Below are 15,427 nucleotides of genomic sequence, written 5' to 3'. Positions count from 1 at the left end.
GAAAACCAATACGGGATTTGACCTTAGTGAGTAGTGTGTTGATGTGTGCTTCAAAAGAAAGTTTGCAGTCAAGCCAGATCCCTAGGTATTTGTAACAGTCAACAAACTCAATCTTCAACCCATCCAGGGAGGAGATTTTGAGGGGGCTGTTGGGCAATGGTATGTTTTTGTTAAAAACCATACATTTAGTTATATTGGAATTTAAAACCAAATGGAGCCTCATGAAAGCGTGTTGGACACTATGGAAACTGGCCTGTAATGTGGACAGTGCTGTGGTCAGGGAGGAACTAGACGTATAAATAATTGTGTCATCTGCATATAGATGGACATGAGAATCACCTGCTGCAAGGGCAATGTCATTAACATAAATGTTGAACAGTGTAAGACCCAATATACTCCCTTGTGGGTCACTAATAGAAGTCAGCTCATGAATTTGTGAAGCAAACACAGAGCAAATTTCACTCAGATCAGGCAGTTCATTTAGAGGTGGTAATGATGGCTATAACTCTCCACCTGAGCATCCATGGCCATATCTTCAGCCTGCGTTAGAGGTTTTTGAAATGAACTACCTGTTTCCCACTCTGACCAAACATACAGTACATAAATTCACTGTCCAACCTGAGAAAGCGTGTTAAGCTACATAACATTTGTTTCATTCCAGATAAACATTTCAAATTAAGTTGTCTGTGCTTGGAATAACTTAGTTGCCGTTTTTATTCCATGGTGTAGTTTTAGAGATTTCAAGTAATGTTTTCTAGATAAACACAATGTAACAGAATGTACTCCTATGCATTCTTGACTGCATTTATGTATATAAAAATACAATGTTTTGAGATTTTTTAAGAAGTACTTTGAATACTTCAGTATTTTTAAAAGGAAGTACCTCAGTACTTAACTCAAGTAATAATTTGACAGAGCAACTTTCACTAGTATTGGAGTAATATTTGACCTGGAGTATCAATACTTTGACTTAAGTAATAAAGCTGCGTACTTTGTCCACCACTGACAAGTACCACTACAACATTGAATCCATGCAAAGCCTTTTGATTCAAATTATCTATAGATACATGTCCTAGTACTGAGTGTACAACTACGAAGACGAATACTGCTACCAGTACTACTACTGCTAAAACCCTATTACTGCTACTTTCTACAACTAAAACTAATGCCTCCAATCATCATCATCATTGTAATCATCTTCGTTAATGGTGAAGAGAGAATAATGATAGAAATTAGTGAATAGAAAAATAAATCAAGCAATCCATCAATTTACCAATGAATCAATCTGTAGGGGGGGAAGAAAGTTGTGATAAAAAACATGAATAGACAAAAACTATTCAAACCATTTATTTAAATAACATTTTAATTTGTTTCAATATTTTCATATGTTCGACTGTTTATCCTTGTGAATATTTCTCTTTATTTTTTTCAAACCTTCTTCATGCAATTCTTCTTTATTACTCTTTATATTAAGAAATATTTTTATTTGGTTTATAAAATACACCCTTAAGGTCGATGTTGGATTTAAAATGACTGAATCAGTCCAGCTGCAGTTAGTTTACTCCAGGTTTACTCTCGGCTCCAAGCTCCAACTACAGGAAGAAGCCGGTGGGACTGTTTTCTTGGCAACCACCCGTCGCCCTTTGATGACGTAGTTAGTAGGCGGCTAAAGCTCTCTTTTGTGTTTATCTTGAGCTCTACACTGTTGTTTCGTGAATGGATACGGTATTCTCGTGAAAGATTATTACCTGTCGCTTGGCCATGGACCGGAAACAATCTTAAATATAACACAGCTGTGCATAAATGCAAAAATGAACAAAGGCTGGCTGGAGCTCGAGAGTGATCCAGGTGAGAAATGTCGACATACAACACAGCTAACTGTCGTTAACGTTAGCTTTCACATGAAGTCAGATGGACAGTGTAGCTTCCCCAGCAGCTTGACTTAACAAGAATATGAAACATCTTTAATGTCATTTTTCATTAAAACGCGTTTACACATAATTCTAACGTTGTTGTGTTTTAAAGATAACGGAGTAGCATTAACAACGAACACAGTACTCTGGTCTTACATGTATTTGTTTTCTGGTTTATCAAACGCTTCTCTTTTAAGTTTAATATACCGTTTCATTTTCCCAGGACTGTTCACTTTGCTGGTGGAAGATTTTGGTGAGTATTGCGGTTGCACCACCCCAGAGCTGCAAATTGCATATTACCCTGGGCCAAACAGTCTGTTAAAATGTTTTTGTCTGTGCATTCTCTGTAGGTATCAAAGGTGTCCAAGTAGAGGAAATCTATGATCTTCAAAGCAAGTGTCAAAGGTTTGTAAGCTTTAACCAATGAGGTCTGTTTTTGAGCATTAAATAGAAGTGAAGAGACAACTATCCCATGAAAACGACACTATTTACCGGTTTACTTGCGCCTTGTTGGAATATTGCAACATGTCAATAATGTTTGATATTATTTTATCTTCTAGTCCTGTCTATGGCTTCATCTTCCTGTTCAAGTGGATTGAGGAGCGTCGGTCCAGAAGGAAAGTTAACACTCTGGTGGATGAGACATCCGTCATTGATGAGGAAATTGTGAATGATATGTTCTTTGCACATCAGGTATGTGTTTAATTATGATCATAAATGATGGCAGTCTTGTGGTCATGACTGCATTTGGCTTAGTGAGTTATTACCTACCTATAGTCGTAACTTATAAACTGTCATGCTCTTAATAGGAGTTGAGCCAATAAGGAAAACACAATGCCCCAGAGTACAAGTCACTTAAATCTTTTAGTTTTAAGTTTAAATCTTGACAAAACAGCTAGCAGATAACTAATGATTTTGTTTTCAAGTCATAATTGTTATTCCACCCAGTGGAAATAAAATGAAAGAAATAACACACATATTTTATCTGCACAGTAAAACGTATAACATTTTGAAAACCAGTATTTTCTTGTAATTATAACTAGCTCTCAATATATTTTTTGATGTTTCCTAAAGCATATATTCATTGACACACTTTTGTATCTATTCATCCATTAGCTACACAATTTTATAATCTAGAGGTTGACAAGAGCTGAAACCATTATACCTGAAATAGAGTTGACTGAAACAACTCTGAAAAAATTAATTTGTTTTCTGATGCCTCACTGAAATTTCAGCAAAACCATGAAAGTTCTGTGACCGCCCTGTTTAAGTTGTGCTTGTGCATATATATTACAAACAATACAACAGTGGAACGCTAAGGATCCTCCTAATGCATTTAAAACAGTGGTAAAATTGCAGAGATGAATCCAACCACAAATAGTCTCATCAATGTAGTCTTCATAAGAAATGTTTACACTTCCAGCTCTATAAAAGCCTTTCTGTGCACTTCTATCCCACATTACTGCAAACAGTCAATAATAAAGTGTTCTAAATGGTTTGTCTGCTGTGTTGTTTTTCTCTAGCTGATACCAAATTCATGTGCCACACATGCTTTGTTGAGTGTGCTACTAAACTGCAGCGGGGTGGAGCTCGGCACCACCCTCAGTCGCATAAAGGCTTTCACAAAAGGCTTCAGTCCAGAGGTAAGATATCTCTCACACCCAATCAAATATATCTATTCTTCAGTTTGTGTTTTATTTACAGTTTTTTATTTCAGGATCATTGTTGTTTTGGGCTCTCACAGTGCAGGGAAATAGGGGCACCACCAGGGATTTTAGGTCCTATGAATAAATAACACAGTGGTCCCAACATTTTTAAGATGCCCATTCAGTTCTGGGGGGGGGGGGGGGGTCGTTTTCTAGGACTAGGCACCCCTGCAGGAAAGCATATGGAGTTGATAAAACAAATTCTACATTTCTTGGCTATAAATAGAGAAGGTCATAAGAGTGTTATATTTTTTAGAGCATTGTGAGTGTGTAAGAATTGATAATGGAACAGCATCACGGAAATACAGTGTGTTAAACTTAAAATTAAGGAATGTCAAATTTCAAGATTATTTGTTCACACAAACACTTACCTTCATGAACGACTCACCGTTGCCATCTCCGTCTTTCTATTTTACTCCATCCTCTTCTCCCTCCTTCACTCTCATGTTAAACTTTTGCTGTTCATGTACTTTCAGAGCAAAGGTTATGCAATAGGAAATGCCCCAGAGCTTGCCAGAGCACATAACAGCCATGCAAGGTATGTTACAGTCACTGGTTCCTTTTGAAATTTCCAGGTGTCTGACTCTGTGTAAAAAAAGAAAATCCTCAGTGCACGGTCTGTTGTACTCTGAGATATGTCAGGCGTTGTGCTTTCATCAGTTTCACAAGCTCTCTTTCCGTGTTTCTATGGAGACCGGAGCCCAGACACCTGCCGGAGAAACAGAATGGGATCAGCGCTGTGCGAACTATGGAGGCTTTCCACTTTGTGAGCTATGTGCCCATCAAAGACCGCCTGTTCGAGCTTGATGGACTCAAGGCTTACCCCATTGACCATGGTAAGAATACAGAGTCACTGAGTACAGAGGGATTTGCAGCAGTTCAGCTGCCGTTGGTCCTCCGAAAGCTTATTAAAATCATTATTCCAATTTGTTTCCTTTGGAGAATTAAGTAAAAGACTTGACCTATTTAGGGTTTGTCATGTTTCATTATTATTTTAAGCCATAAATTAGCTATGAGGATCTAAAGGTGAGCCTTTTTATCCTGCTCGTGGCCTTAAGGCAAATACTCCTCATAAAATGACCACCCAAATTCACTGTTGTCCTTCTAAAGCTACTGAAGGCTTTCATTTCAACTAAATCTAGTCATTTTCTCATTTGTTGAGGTTTTCACCAACACATTAAATGTGGGTTGTGACTTGCTGCAGCTGCAGCTGCTAAACGCTCACATTTTGAAATTGCTGCTCTAATACAGTATAATATTTCACTCTTTCTCAGGCCCCTGGGGAGAGGAGGAGGAGTGGACTGATAAGGCTCGGCGGGTAATCATGGAGAGGATTGGTCTGGCCACTGCTGGGTGAGTCATGAGACTAGAGCTCAAGCTCACCTTCTACACTCACCCTCTGGGCTTCATTCTCATGCTGCTGCTGCTCTGCTCTTTTTTTTTTTTACAGTGAGCCATATCACGACATCCGCTTCAACCTGATGGCAGTGGTGCCTGACCGCAGGATGAAGTACGAGTCCAAACTGGAGATTCTGAAGAGGAATCGACAGACTGTTCTAGAGGGTCTGCAGAAGGTCGGTTTCATTACATCATAACTCACATTGCAAAGACAATCCCACTGCTCCTGTAGAGAGAGATTACTCAGCCAGGTTATTATTTGGGGTGACTTTTATTTGAAGCTTTTCTGAATGAAATGACACAATGGTGTCCCAAACTCAGCCACAGAAGATCTAATTTTCTTTGTCTACTATCATGGTTGAATATTAAGTGGAATACGTTTTGCATGTTGTCATATCATCAGATGATCCGGCTCACTCAGCCTGAGCTTGTCCATGACAAGAAGCAGCAGGAATCTTCCTCTCCTGATGACAGCACTGCTGCGATTAAGAAAGAGGCAGATGTGGAGCCGGTTACATCCCAGGGGACTGAGCAGGCTTCTTCAGGTGAGAGTCATAACTAATTATGTTACTACAGTTTTTGATCAAATATATTCTATATCAAATTTGTAGGCGTCTGTGATATACAGTAAGCTGAAATTCACTGGACTTTCATTCTTGATGCAGTGGATGACTCAGGTGGTCAGACTAAGGATGCCACCATTACTGCAGGAAACACTAAAGTCATGGGGAAACCAGCGGTGCCCGCAAGAGGAAGTGCTCAGCAGGTTACTAGTCCAAACCCAATCGTTCAGCGCCTGCCTGCTTTCCTGGACAACCACAACTACGCCAAGTCCCCAATGCAGGTAGGAGAGGAATCCCATTTCTAGCTACCAGCTCAGAGGGCTCTTTGGGTTATTTTATGTATGTCTGTGTGTTCAACAATTACATAGTACTAGATGCTTCATCAGGGCTGTAAAAAAAGAAAGAAATTGTTCTCTGAGCCAAAGTAAACTTCTTTAAAACGCTTCTTTTTCCTGACTAAAAAGGATATATTTATCATCATATACACAAAAACGTTTTAATAGTAATCAATGTTGTCAATTAATTTCATGTTGATTTGTTATTTGACCATATGTTTCAGCCTTGATTCTTTCTAGGCTGACTTTGTGTTGTGAAATATTACCTTGAAATTTCCCTGATTAGCTCTTACAAAATACATTATTCAAAAAATGTTTATTAGCTACATACAATTGTTTGTATAAAAACACTGAACCTTCACACCAGGCTATGTAGATGTATATCGCTAAGCTTAAAGAGGTGTTAATTAATTATTAATTAGGTACGGTCTTAATTTTCTTGTAACTTCACTTTGGTTTCCATGGTAGAACGTTTGACTATCTGGTCGTGTAAAGAAAAGACATTTTTCTGTATGACACCTTAGACATGCCTCATCCCACATGCCTGCAGAGAAGCAGGTGTTACATGAAAAAATGACTCCTCTATTCTTAGGTCAGCTCACATGTCGCCTGCGGTATGTCTCAGATCTCACTTTTAGACGCTTCGTCCTGCCTGTGTCTTTTTTCTCATTGAAAGTTGCTCTTTATCTTGTAGTCCTTATCCCTGGGTATATCTGAATGGAAATGTGGAGTATTTAATTATAAGTTTTCTATTCAGAGAACATTTTTACATCAGTTTCTGTTAAAGCTGGGGTTGGTAGTCAGATTTAGATACACTTTTTGTTATACTGGTTAAAATTATCTTTATGTCCCGATGGCAAGTAATACATATTGTGTTCTTAAAAAAGAGCGAAAAAGCTGATACCTACAGCGGGATTAAACCTGGGAAAACACCAACCAACCCCTGCCATCAGGAGCCAAAATATGAAACCAATCAAATCCCATCCTGCCGTTCTGACCACCTCTTGCGCGTTCATTTCTCTGTCGTGCACTCCCCGTCCCCGTGCCCTGCCTCTGCTTCTGTTGACTCTATTTATTGCCCCTCTCGCTCAACCTCGGGCCTGTCCCCTCTGACCCGATGAGGTGCTTTGCTCAGGACTGTAGTCCGGTTCAGAGTCTAAAAACCTCTCACCACGGGGACTCTGACAAGCAAAAAAAATCAATGACGTTTAGTAAGTCCTACAGAAAATGTATATGATAGCGTCTGTCCGGACGCTGTAAGGATGACGAGCCGATTCGTGAACACGTTGAGCTTTACTAACCAGTCACTGTCATCCGGGGGGTTAGACGGAGTCCTGAGGAAATGCTCCATTCAAATTCATGCTAGTTTTCCGTAACTACCAACCCTAGCTTTAAGTTGGCATTACCTTTGGTTGTTGCAGAATAGGTGTTTGTGTAGGTTTGTTGAAGACTCTCTTATTCACAGGAGGAAGAGGATTTGGCTGCAGGAGTTGGTCGCTCGAGGGTACCTCTAAAAACCCCATACTCTGATGATGAAGATGACTATGAGGATGAGGAGGAGGTAACTGCTTCTGCAGGCACATCAAATAGGTGAGCATAGCAATGCGCCTCTATGTATTTCTACTGTTTTGTTTCTGGTCATGGCCTGAGTGCAGGAGGCTACAGCTGTTTAACTTAACTTGGATCTGTCCGTGTTTAAGGGTTAGAAGAAAGGCGAGTCTGCGGTCCCAAACAGGGCGCGCAGTGACTGGAATGGAGAGCCAGATCGCCCTCACTGTACTGGCTGAGAAACTGAAGAAAGAGGTCCAGAGAAAAGATGCCTTAAACACCCCCCTGTCTGTGCGCACAGAAGGGCGCACTGGGGGCATATGCATCACATCTGCTTCCCAGCCTTCCCCAACACCCAGCAATGAGAGCACCGACACCGCCTCTGAGATTGGCAGCGCCTTCAACTCCCCGCTGCGCTCACCGGCACGCTCTCAGGCTGCCACGCGCCCATCCAGCCCCGTTGCATCCCATCTGTCCCGTGTGCTGTTTGGAGAAGACGAGATGCTGCGGCTGGACTCCAGACATAACCGCGCTGTGAGAGAGCTGGGCCCCACTGTCAGCCTTGCCTTGTTACACCTGCAGGAAGACGGCGTCATCTTTGCTCTGCCTCCATCTGGTGAGTACCAGTGATGCCATTTACAAAGGTGGTTTAAAAGCTTTCCAGTCTGTCACTTTATATTTAGAGCAGTCAGAGCATCTTTATAATTCAAGTCTGGAGAAGTGGCTGACTAATGGCAACAACATGCACAACTTATAATATTAGCTTGTCTGTGTGTAGCCATTCGTTACTTTATCTGTCGTCTGTATAGTAGATTTGGCTGCTGATGGCACAAAGCAGATGTCTATGCCTGAAAAGATAAAAGACAAAGAACAATCCGGCACTGTTGCAGGCGCAGCAGAAGAGAAGGAGGGAGTGAAAGAAGGAGAGGAGGGACCATCTGTGGAAGTGAAAGAAGAGGAGAGCAAAGATGGAATCGAGGTGAAACCCAGCAAGGAGAAGCTGAACACTGGGGAGGCTGCTGCAGACAGTAAGCCTGCTGGGGATAAATACTCGCCCAAAGTAAGTCTTGAGTACTACCTACAGTGAACTGTAGAGCAGAGCTTGCTACTCTGCTTATCAGCCTGCAAACAGAGTACTCTCACATTTACTGCTTGTCTTGCCAATTAGTGAGCTGTTTCTCAAGCTGTAGACTATATATTATAATAAACACACACACATACAGTGGTTAATCTTTTCTGTCTATTGCAGGAGCTGCTTGCACTGCTCAAGTGTGTTGAGGCTGACATTGCCAATTACGAGGTGTACCTGAAAGAGGAAGTAGAAAAGAGGAAGAAATACAAAGTAAGTTTTCCTACTTTAAACCAATCCAGTACTTTGATCGGAGGTTGTTTTTGTTCGGTTGAATCAAAATCTTCTGTTTTTATTTGACCAGATTGATGATCAGAGACGGACTCATAATTATGACGAGTTCATCTGCACCTTTATTTCCATGCTGGCCCAGGAAGGTAATTTTGAGCATCCTGTTTATTTCATAAGTCTTCCTCAATGTTTATTCTGTCACTCTTTTTACAAATTAGTGAGGATCTATTGTGAATATTTTTTCTTTAGACTCCTGAGTTTCCCTTTGGTGGATTTTTGTGTTCAAATATTTCTCTTCACTCTGTTCATGTCATACTCATGGATGTTTTTCAGCCATCCACAGCTCTGTGCATCTCTACTCAGAAATAACTCCTCCTAGCCTCTCTTGGAAAATGTCAAAATTATGTCGGTATTTGTTGTTCTGATAAGACAGAACAGATTTTTTCTAAGATTATAAAGACATTATCTCTTAATTACAAGATATTTTTTCATAATATCTAAATATGAAAACAAAGACCAGATTCTAACCATAGGCTATATAAAATGTGGACATAAACAGAGTTTTAAAGGCCAGTTGCCATGTTGGAAATATTGACCCCGCCTAACTTCTAGTCAACCTATCAAGAGGCAAAGAGATGAAGTCAAGGTGGGTCTTAAGTGTCCTGGCTAAGAGCTACAGTGTGCTTGCTTGTCAGTAAAGTCAGCCACAGCCGAAATCATTGACTATATATTTACATGGAAAACACGCCTTTTTGTCCTCTATACTCCTCCCATTGTTTGATGTGAAGCCATAAAACAGCCTCGGGACTCAGACACTCACAGTTCAATGACTCTTGTGTCAGTGTTGGTCACGTTTTATCTTGCCGTTCCTCCTCAACTCTTCTAGTCTGGTATAGAATGCTGCAAAGCCAGCATTTGTGAACAGAGCTGTCAATAAATCATCTTATTAAAATCAAATGTCTAAATAAAGCTAAACTAATCAGAAAAAGAACACTTACTCACCATAAATCAGCTTGATAAGAAATAGCTATAATGACAGAGGCCGTGATTTAAAAAAAATGAAAAAAATTCGGTTAACATGAAGAACGGAGGGTTTATGACTTCTACTGCAGCCAGTCAGTAGGGGGAGCTCTAAATGCTTTGGTCTCAGCCTGTGAACTGTTGTGGCGTCCATCTTGATATGTAATTTGTGGTATGAATTAAGAAATGGGCTTTTCAGACCAAAACTGTTATTTTGGACCAGGCTGTGAACAGGTTTATTGTTGCTGTTGCAACGAGACTGGTATCTCATTGGGGGTTAAAGCCTCAAGTGGACACTTAGCGAACTGCAATTTTTTGCACTTCAGCATGGGCTTCATTTTTCAATTTAAGAGGTTGCTGCTTGATTCCAACGCTAAAGATGATATCACAAAACTTATTTCCTCTGGGTAATAGGACAATTATGGAGATAGATTAATATTAAATTTTAAGACAGCCCTTCTTGTTGTCTTGTGATTATTAAAGAAATAAGTGTTGATATTGAGATAACGGCATAAAAGACTAACATTTTAAGCAGGGCTGCTATTGACTCATGAGAAGAACAGACAATACACATTTTTAATCCTTTACATAGAGAGGGAAAACAATTTAAATGGATCTCTACAATTTGAATACATACAGTCAAATCTTTCCTTCTAACTGTCTTTACAGATATAATATAACAATTATACAGAAAGAGTAAACAAAACAAGGAATGGTATGACTAAAAAGGATTGAAGTTAAACAACCAGACATTGGTGAAACAATATTTACCGTTACAACCTTGTACTCTCAGTTGTTCTCTTGTTTCGTTTTTTTCACTCACCCTAATGATCTCCTGCAGGCATGTTGGCCAGCCTTGTGGAACAGAACATCTCTGTGCGTCGTCGTCAGGGAGTGAGTATCGGCCGCCTGCACAAACAAAGGAAGCCCGATCGCAGGAAACGCTCCCGACCTTACAAAGCAAAGCGCCAATGAATACAAACAATCAAAGTTTCTGTGAGTAACTTCCTCCAGTGAGCAGCGAGCAATCACCACAGGGAGAAAAAAAAACTGATGCACTCCTCAAACTGTCTCATGAAAGCACTTTGGTGTATTTTAGCCAGAGGCTCGTCTTCTTTATGAAATCAACCATATGATTGGTTAGTTAGTTCTTTTATCATTCATGTATATATGTCCTACCATTTTTGTCTACATGTACATTTCCTCTTTTCTCATGCCACTGCTATCGGCAGGTTGTAAATATGAAAAAGGCATGTTCCCATAATGTACCTGAAGGCTTTCTTCACCTCATAAAGTCTTCACTTGTACTGAACAATCTTCTCTACAGCCTTGCAGTCAGTACAGTTGATATGTTACAAAATATTCAATTGAAATCAGTAAGTCTTACTCATGTTTTTATGGTGCCAATGAAGAATCGAATGTTTGAACAGTGAAAAGCCACGTGTTTAATTCCTCCATAGCTTCTCCGTTCTACTATTACAGTGTTAGAAATTCACTTCATCACACAAAAAGTATCTTTTAATCACTCTCTTCATGAACGTTTTTAAACTTCAGAGAAAGTCACGATGCAGCTAAGTTTTCTCTTTCTGCTGGAATATGTTTTCAGCCAAGGCGCTCTAGCTGTGTATGTTTGTGTGTTCTTTAAGGTTCTGCTAATGAAAAACAAGCCCCTGTGTTATTTTTCTACCTGAAAATGGCTCTCATTGTGAGTGAATATTGAGTCGGATGTGTGCACTTGTGTGTTTTTGTACATATGTATCCATTAAATGGCTTTCCTGTACATTGAGCTCAGTTTTTTTTTTGCTTGCCAATAAAGTCAATGAAAAAGTTTTGCTATAATCCTCATTTCTTCAAAGCAAGATTCATACACATATTTTTGCAATTAAATTTCCAGGACCTTTTGGTGTCTTAGAGGCAAACTTTCATGGCTATACATTCTCAGTCAACAGAGAAAATATGAATACAAATCTATGTCCAAATTTACAGCAGTTTGTTACAACCAAAATGTGTGACAAGGCATGGTTTTAATAAAAAATAAACATTTATTTCACAGTGATGATGAACCAGTAAGATGTTCACAGAATATACTCTATTACACATATATTTATCAGTCAAATTTTAATAACTTCTCTAAAACTCTGGGTTTGTTTGTTTTCCAAAATTCCCAAGCTCTGGAAATTGTTGTTTTAAATTTCCATGACTTTCCCAGGATTTTCATGACCATAAAACCCTGTTGAATATGTGACTGTAAGTGTGCTCTGATAGGAATTCATCCCACTAAACAACATGTTGACCATCTTATCCTACAAAAAAATATTCACTTGTTATTAGGTGTATCAGATTTTGTGTATTATCTATGTTGAATTAAACTTAGTGTTTCATTGCACTGACAGTAGGTGTACACTAGGGAGAGCAATCATTCAGAGTCAGTGTAGGAGCATCTCATTATCGACTTTACTATGCTGTAAGGAGAGCCATTCACAATAAAATGGACTTCTGCAGAGGGCCTATGTTCTGGCACACTGGCTGATATGTACACCTGATATGAGTAAACCGTGACCTTGATTGTGTTCTGGTACTACAAAATGCTGTCTCACTTTTCATATGCAACTGATTCTTGTTAAATTAAACCTCCGATTTATTATTTTGCTGAAATAACCCATTCATCCAATAGTGTACATTATTGAAGCCAGAGAACAGTCTTGATAGTAAAAAGTAGAAACATGAATCTAAGCATGGCTTTTAGATAGTGCTGTATCTTGTCCTATATTTAGAAATTCCATTTTTCATGACACTGAGGTCAGCACATGTTAGAGCACTGGTATGATGATATTATAGTAATGACAGTATTCTGTTAGAGCAGCTGTTTGAGTTAAATATAACCATGCTGTAATGTTATGTCACCATTGTTTGCCTTCATTTTGGTTTTTGAGCTGAGGACCAAGATCTGCAGCTGCATCATCGTACAGTACAATAGCATGTACCTGAAATAATTTACATGACATTACCTGAATGACATTTCCAAGTTTATATTAATAGTTGTCTGAAACATTGAAATTATTTGATTCATTTTAATAAATAAATATATCCCCAGCATTTTCATGATCATATAAAGCATCTGGTCTTTAGATAATAAAAACCCCAAAAGACATTCAATTTACAATGTTGACACTGTCACTTGTCTGATTTAGAAAAAAAATAAATTATGTCATCATGAGCTCAAATGAATGACTCAGTATCAAATATTAAATTGTACCTCTTTTTTATTGATCATATGATATAGCCCATGGTTTTGGAAAAACTTTTCAGAAGCTGAATTCAGGAATTATTTTAATTTTAGTCGTATTATTTCCAAATTGCATTTTATTTTGTTGTATTAATTGCTTCTTGCCTATCATTTCACCATTCAATAAATCGATCAACAGTGTATGCCTCTTTTGCAGTGGTGGACAAAGTGTGCAGCTTCATTACTTAAGTCAGAGTATAGATACTCCATGTCAAGTAATACTCCAATACAAGTGAAAGTTGCTTTGTCAAATTATTACTTGAGTTAAAGTCCTGAAGTTCTTGCTTTTAAAAAATACCTAAGTATTCAAAGTACTTCTTAAAAAATCTTAAAACATTGTACTTTCACAAAACATAAGTGCAATCAAGAATACGTAGGAGTACATTCGGTTACATTATGTTTATCTAGAAAACATTACTTGAAATCTCTAAAAACTATACCATGGAATAAAAACAGCAACTAAGTAACTCCAAGCACAGACACATTAGTTTGAAGTGTTCATCTGGAATGAAACAAATGTTGCGTAGCTTAACACACTCTCTCAGGTTGGACAGTGAATTTATGTATGTTTGGGCAGAGTGGGAAATAGGGAGAACATTTCAAACGATACGTATCATTCTTCATTTCATAAACCTCTAACACGGGCTGAAGATATGACCATGGCTGCTCAGGTGGAGAGTTATAGCTATCATTACCACCTCTAAATAAACTGCCTGATCTGAGTGAAATTTGCTCTGTGTTTGCTCCACGTCAACTGTGGGATCAGATTTTAGAAAAGAGAAGGAAATTCATGAGCTGACGTCAAAGCAAAAGTAGTGAGTATCTAGAGCATTGATAGAAATGTAGTGGAGTAAAAAGTACAATAATTGTCTTCTGAATGTAGTGGAGTAAAAAGTACAATAATTGTCTTCTAAATGTAGTGGAGTAAAAGTAATAAGTTACATCAAAAAATAATACTCAGGTAAAGTAGAGACTCTCAAAAAATGTACTAAAGTACAATGCTCAAGTAAATTTACTTTGTTACTGTCCACCACTGCTCTTTTGGTTTTATGGAAGCCGATGGGAAAAATGTTGACCAATATAAAAAAGGATATTAGCATTTCAAAGAGTCAGCCAATGGAGTGAGAACGATCGATCTGGTTGGAGAAACCAACTGTCGATCAGGGAAGACGATGGGTGAATTAGGGAGGTCCCAGTGGGCTCAGATGTGGCTATTTGCGTGGTGACTTGAGATAACAGATCACCGTGAACGCGCACGTACTAGCCTCGGTTCCCACCCATTGCGTCAGCGCGCTCCCTTACCCTGGCCGTCAGTGCGCGTGCTCCGTGCGGGATGCTGAATTGTAGGTGATGATGGCGGAAGGGGAGCAGCACTGAGTTTCATCTGAGTTCTAACCACAGCTGTAGAACCACCTACAACATCGTTTCTCTCCGTCGAGACCTATCCCGACACGATGGGGAACGAGGCCAGCATGGAGGGGGAGGGACAGGTGGGACAGGCCGGCCCCGCCGTCCCTGCAGCAGGGGCTCCGGCTTCCATTTCAGCACCACCGGACTCTGGACAGCTCATCAAGCCGAGCAATGGAGCGCCTGTCGGAGGAAGCGGGGCTGCACCCGGGCCGGGGATTAACAGGTAGCCGCGATAGCTAGGGCGCTTCTCCGCCGAAGTGAGTTGAGAAATGAGGGAGGCTACACGGCAGCGTGGCGTGAACCTATCTACCGTGTATCTGTTCACGGTGCAGCGTAGATATAGGATCAACCGAGTGCGTGGAGATAGACTTGAATGGGTGCTTAATTATTTATTTCAATATCCTTGTCAACACAATTCACCACCCCTCTTTTGAGAGCCGTTTCTGCTTTTTGGCAGCACCACCCTGTTACTCAACGTCAATATGGTTCGAAGTCAAATCTAATATGAAACGCTTTCGATGACGAATCAATAATAACGTAAATATAGCTTCCAATAGACATTTCTACGCCCGTTTTCACGGCGTTTGTCTTGAGGCAGCAGCGGTAGAGTATCATGAATGAATGAGCGACATTTTTCTCCTCATAGTTAGGCAGTGCCAAGAAAATATTAATATTTAGGAATGCACCTTACAAACATGACTGTCCACACACCCGGTAAATAAATTAGAGATGTGAATGATGCAAAGTGCATTGGGTCTCATGTTGGAGGAACTCGCTCGTTTCTATTGCAGGTTGATTTCCTGAACATGCTTCGACACGAATGCCAGTAAATACAAAGCCATTCCTCTCGGTGAGGAGACGTCTGTATCCTGATGACAGCGTATGCAC

General features: G+C 39.7%; 2 protein-coding genes across 4 annotated transcripts in view; both read left to right on the top strand.

Moving 5' to 3' along the window:
* Positions 1 to 1,603: 1,603 nt before the first annotated feature.
* On the top strand, positions 1,604 to 11,673 carry bap1 (BRCA1 associated protein-1 (ubiquitin carboxy-terminal hydrolase)). Of its 3 annotated transcripts, none has more exons than XM_034693550.1 (17): positions 1,604 to 1,848; positions 2,137 to 2,166; positions 2,264 to 2,318; positions 2,474 to 2,606; positions 3,437 to 3,556; positions 4,096 to 4,157; positions 4,313 to 4,455; positions 4,894 to 4,972; positions 5,070 to 5,193; positions 5,421 to 5,562; positions 5,683 to 5,861; positions 7,381 to 7,505; positions 7,616 to 8,079; positions 8,276 to 8,523; positions 8,713 to 8,805; positions 8,897 to 8,969; positions 10,685 to 11,673. In XM_034693550.1, exons 1-17 carry the CDS (start codon positions 1,812 to 1,814, stop codon positions 10,816 to 10,818), a joined length of 2,241 nt encoding a protein of 746 aa, XP_034549441.1. In that variant the 5' UTR covers positions 1,604 to 1,811; the 3' UTR covers positions 10,819 to 11,673. The 3 variants fall into 3 exon arrangements, with proteins under 3 accessions (XP_034549441.1, XP_034549432.1, XP_034549448.1); XM_034693541.1 differs by having other exon boundaries at positions 8,273 to 8,523; XM_034693557.1 differs by having other exon boundaries at positions 1,607 to 1,848; positions 8,354 to 8,523.
* A 2,770-nt stretch (positions 11,674 to 14,443) lies between these two features.
* Positions 14,444 to 15,427, top strand: part of bsnb (bassoon (presynaptic cytomatrix protein) b) — a 79,267-nt gene continuing 78,283 nt past the window's right edge. Inside the window, 1 exon segment of the mRNA XM_034699622.1 lies at positions 14,444 to 14,762. Within this exon segment, the coding sequence (XP_034555513.1) occupies positions 14,584 to 14,762 (179 nt within the window). The 5' untranslated portion in view covers positions 14,444 to 14,583.

The sequence above is a fragment of the Notolabrus celidotus genome, chromosome 1 (genome assembly GCF_009762535.1).
Source record: "Notolabrus celidotus isolate fNotCel1 chromosome 1, fNotCel1.pri, whole genome shotgun sequence".
NCBI classification, from domain to species: domain Eukaryota; kingdom Metazoa; phylum Chordata; class Actinopteri; order Labriformes; family Labridae; genus Notolabrus; species Notolabrus celidotus.
This window is presented reverse-complemented; position numbering and strand designations above follow the sequence as displayed.

Excerpts from the sequence above, each read along its gene's own strand:
- bap1 (XM_034693541.1), top strand. The coding sequence starts at position 1,812 with ATGAACAAAGGCTGGCTGGAGCTCGAGAGTGATCCAG. Across the intron at positions 4,456-4,893 it reads GGCTTACCCCATTGACCATG|GCCCCTGGGGAGAGGAGGAG; the intron begins GTAAGAATACAG and ends ACTCTTTCTCAG. Across the intron at positions 7,506-7,615 it reads TCTGCAGGCACATCAAATAG|GGTTAGAAGAAAGGCGAGTC; the intron begins GTGAGCATAGCA and ends TCCGTGTTTAAG.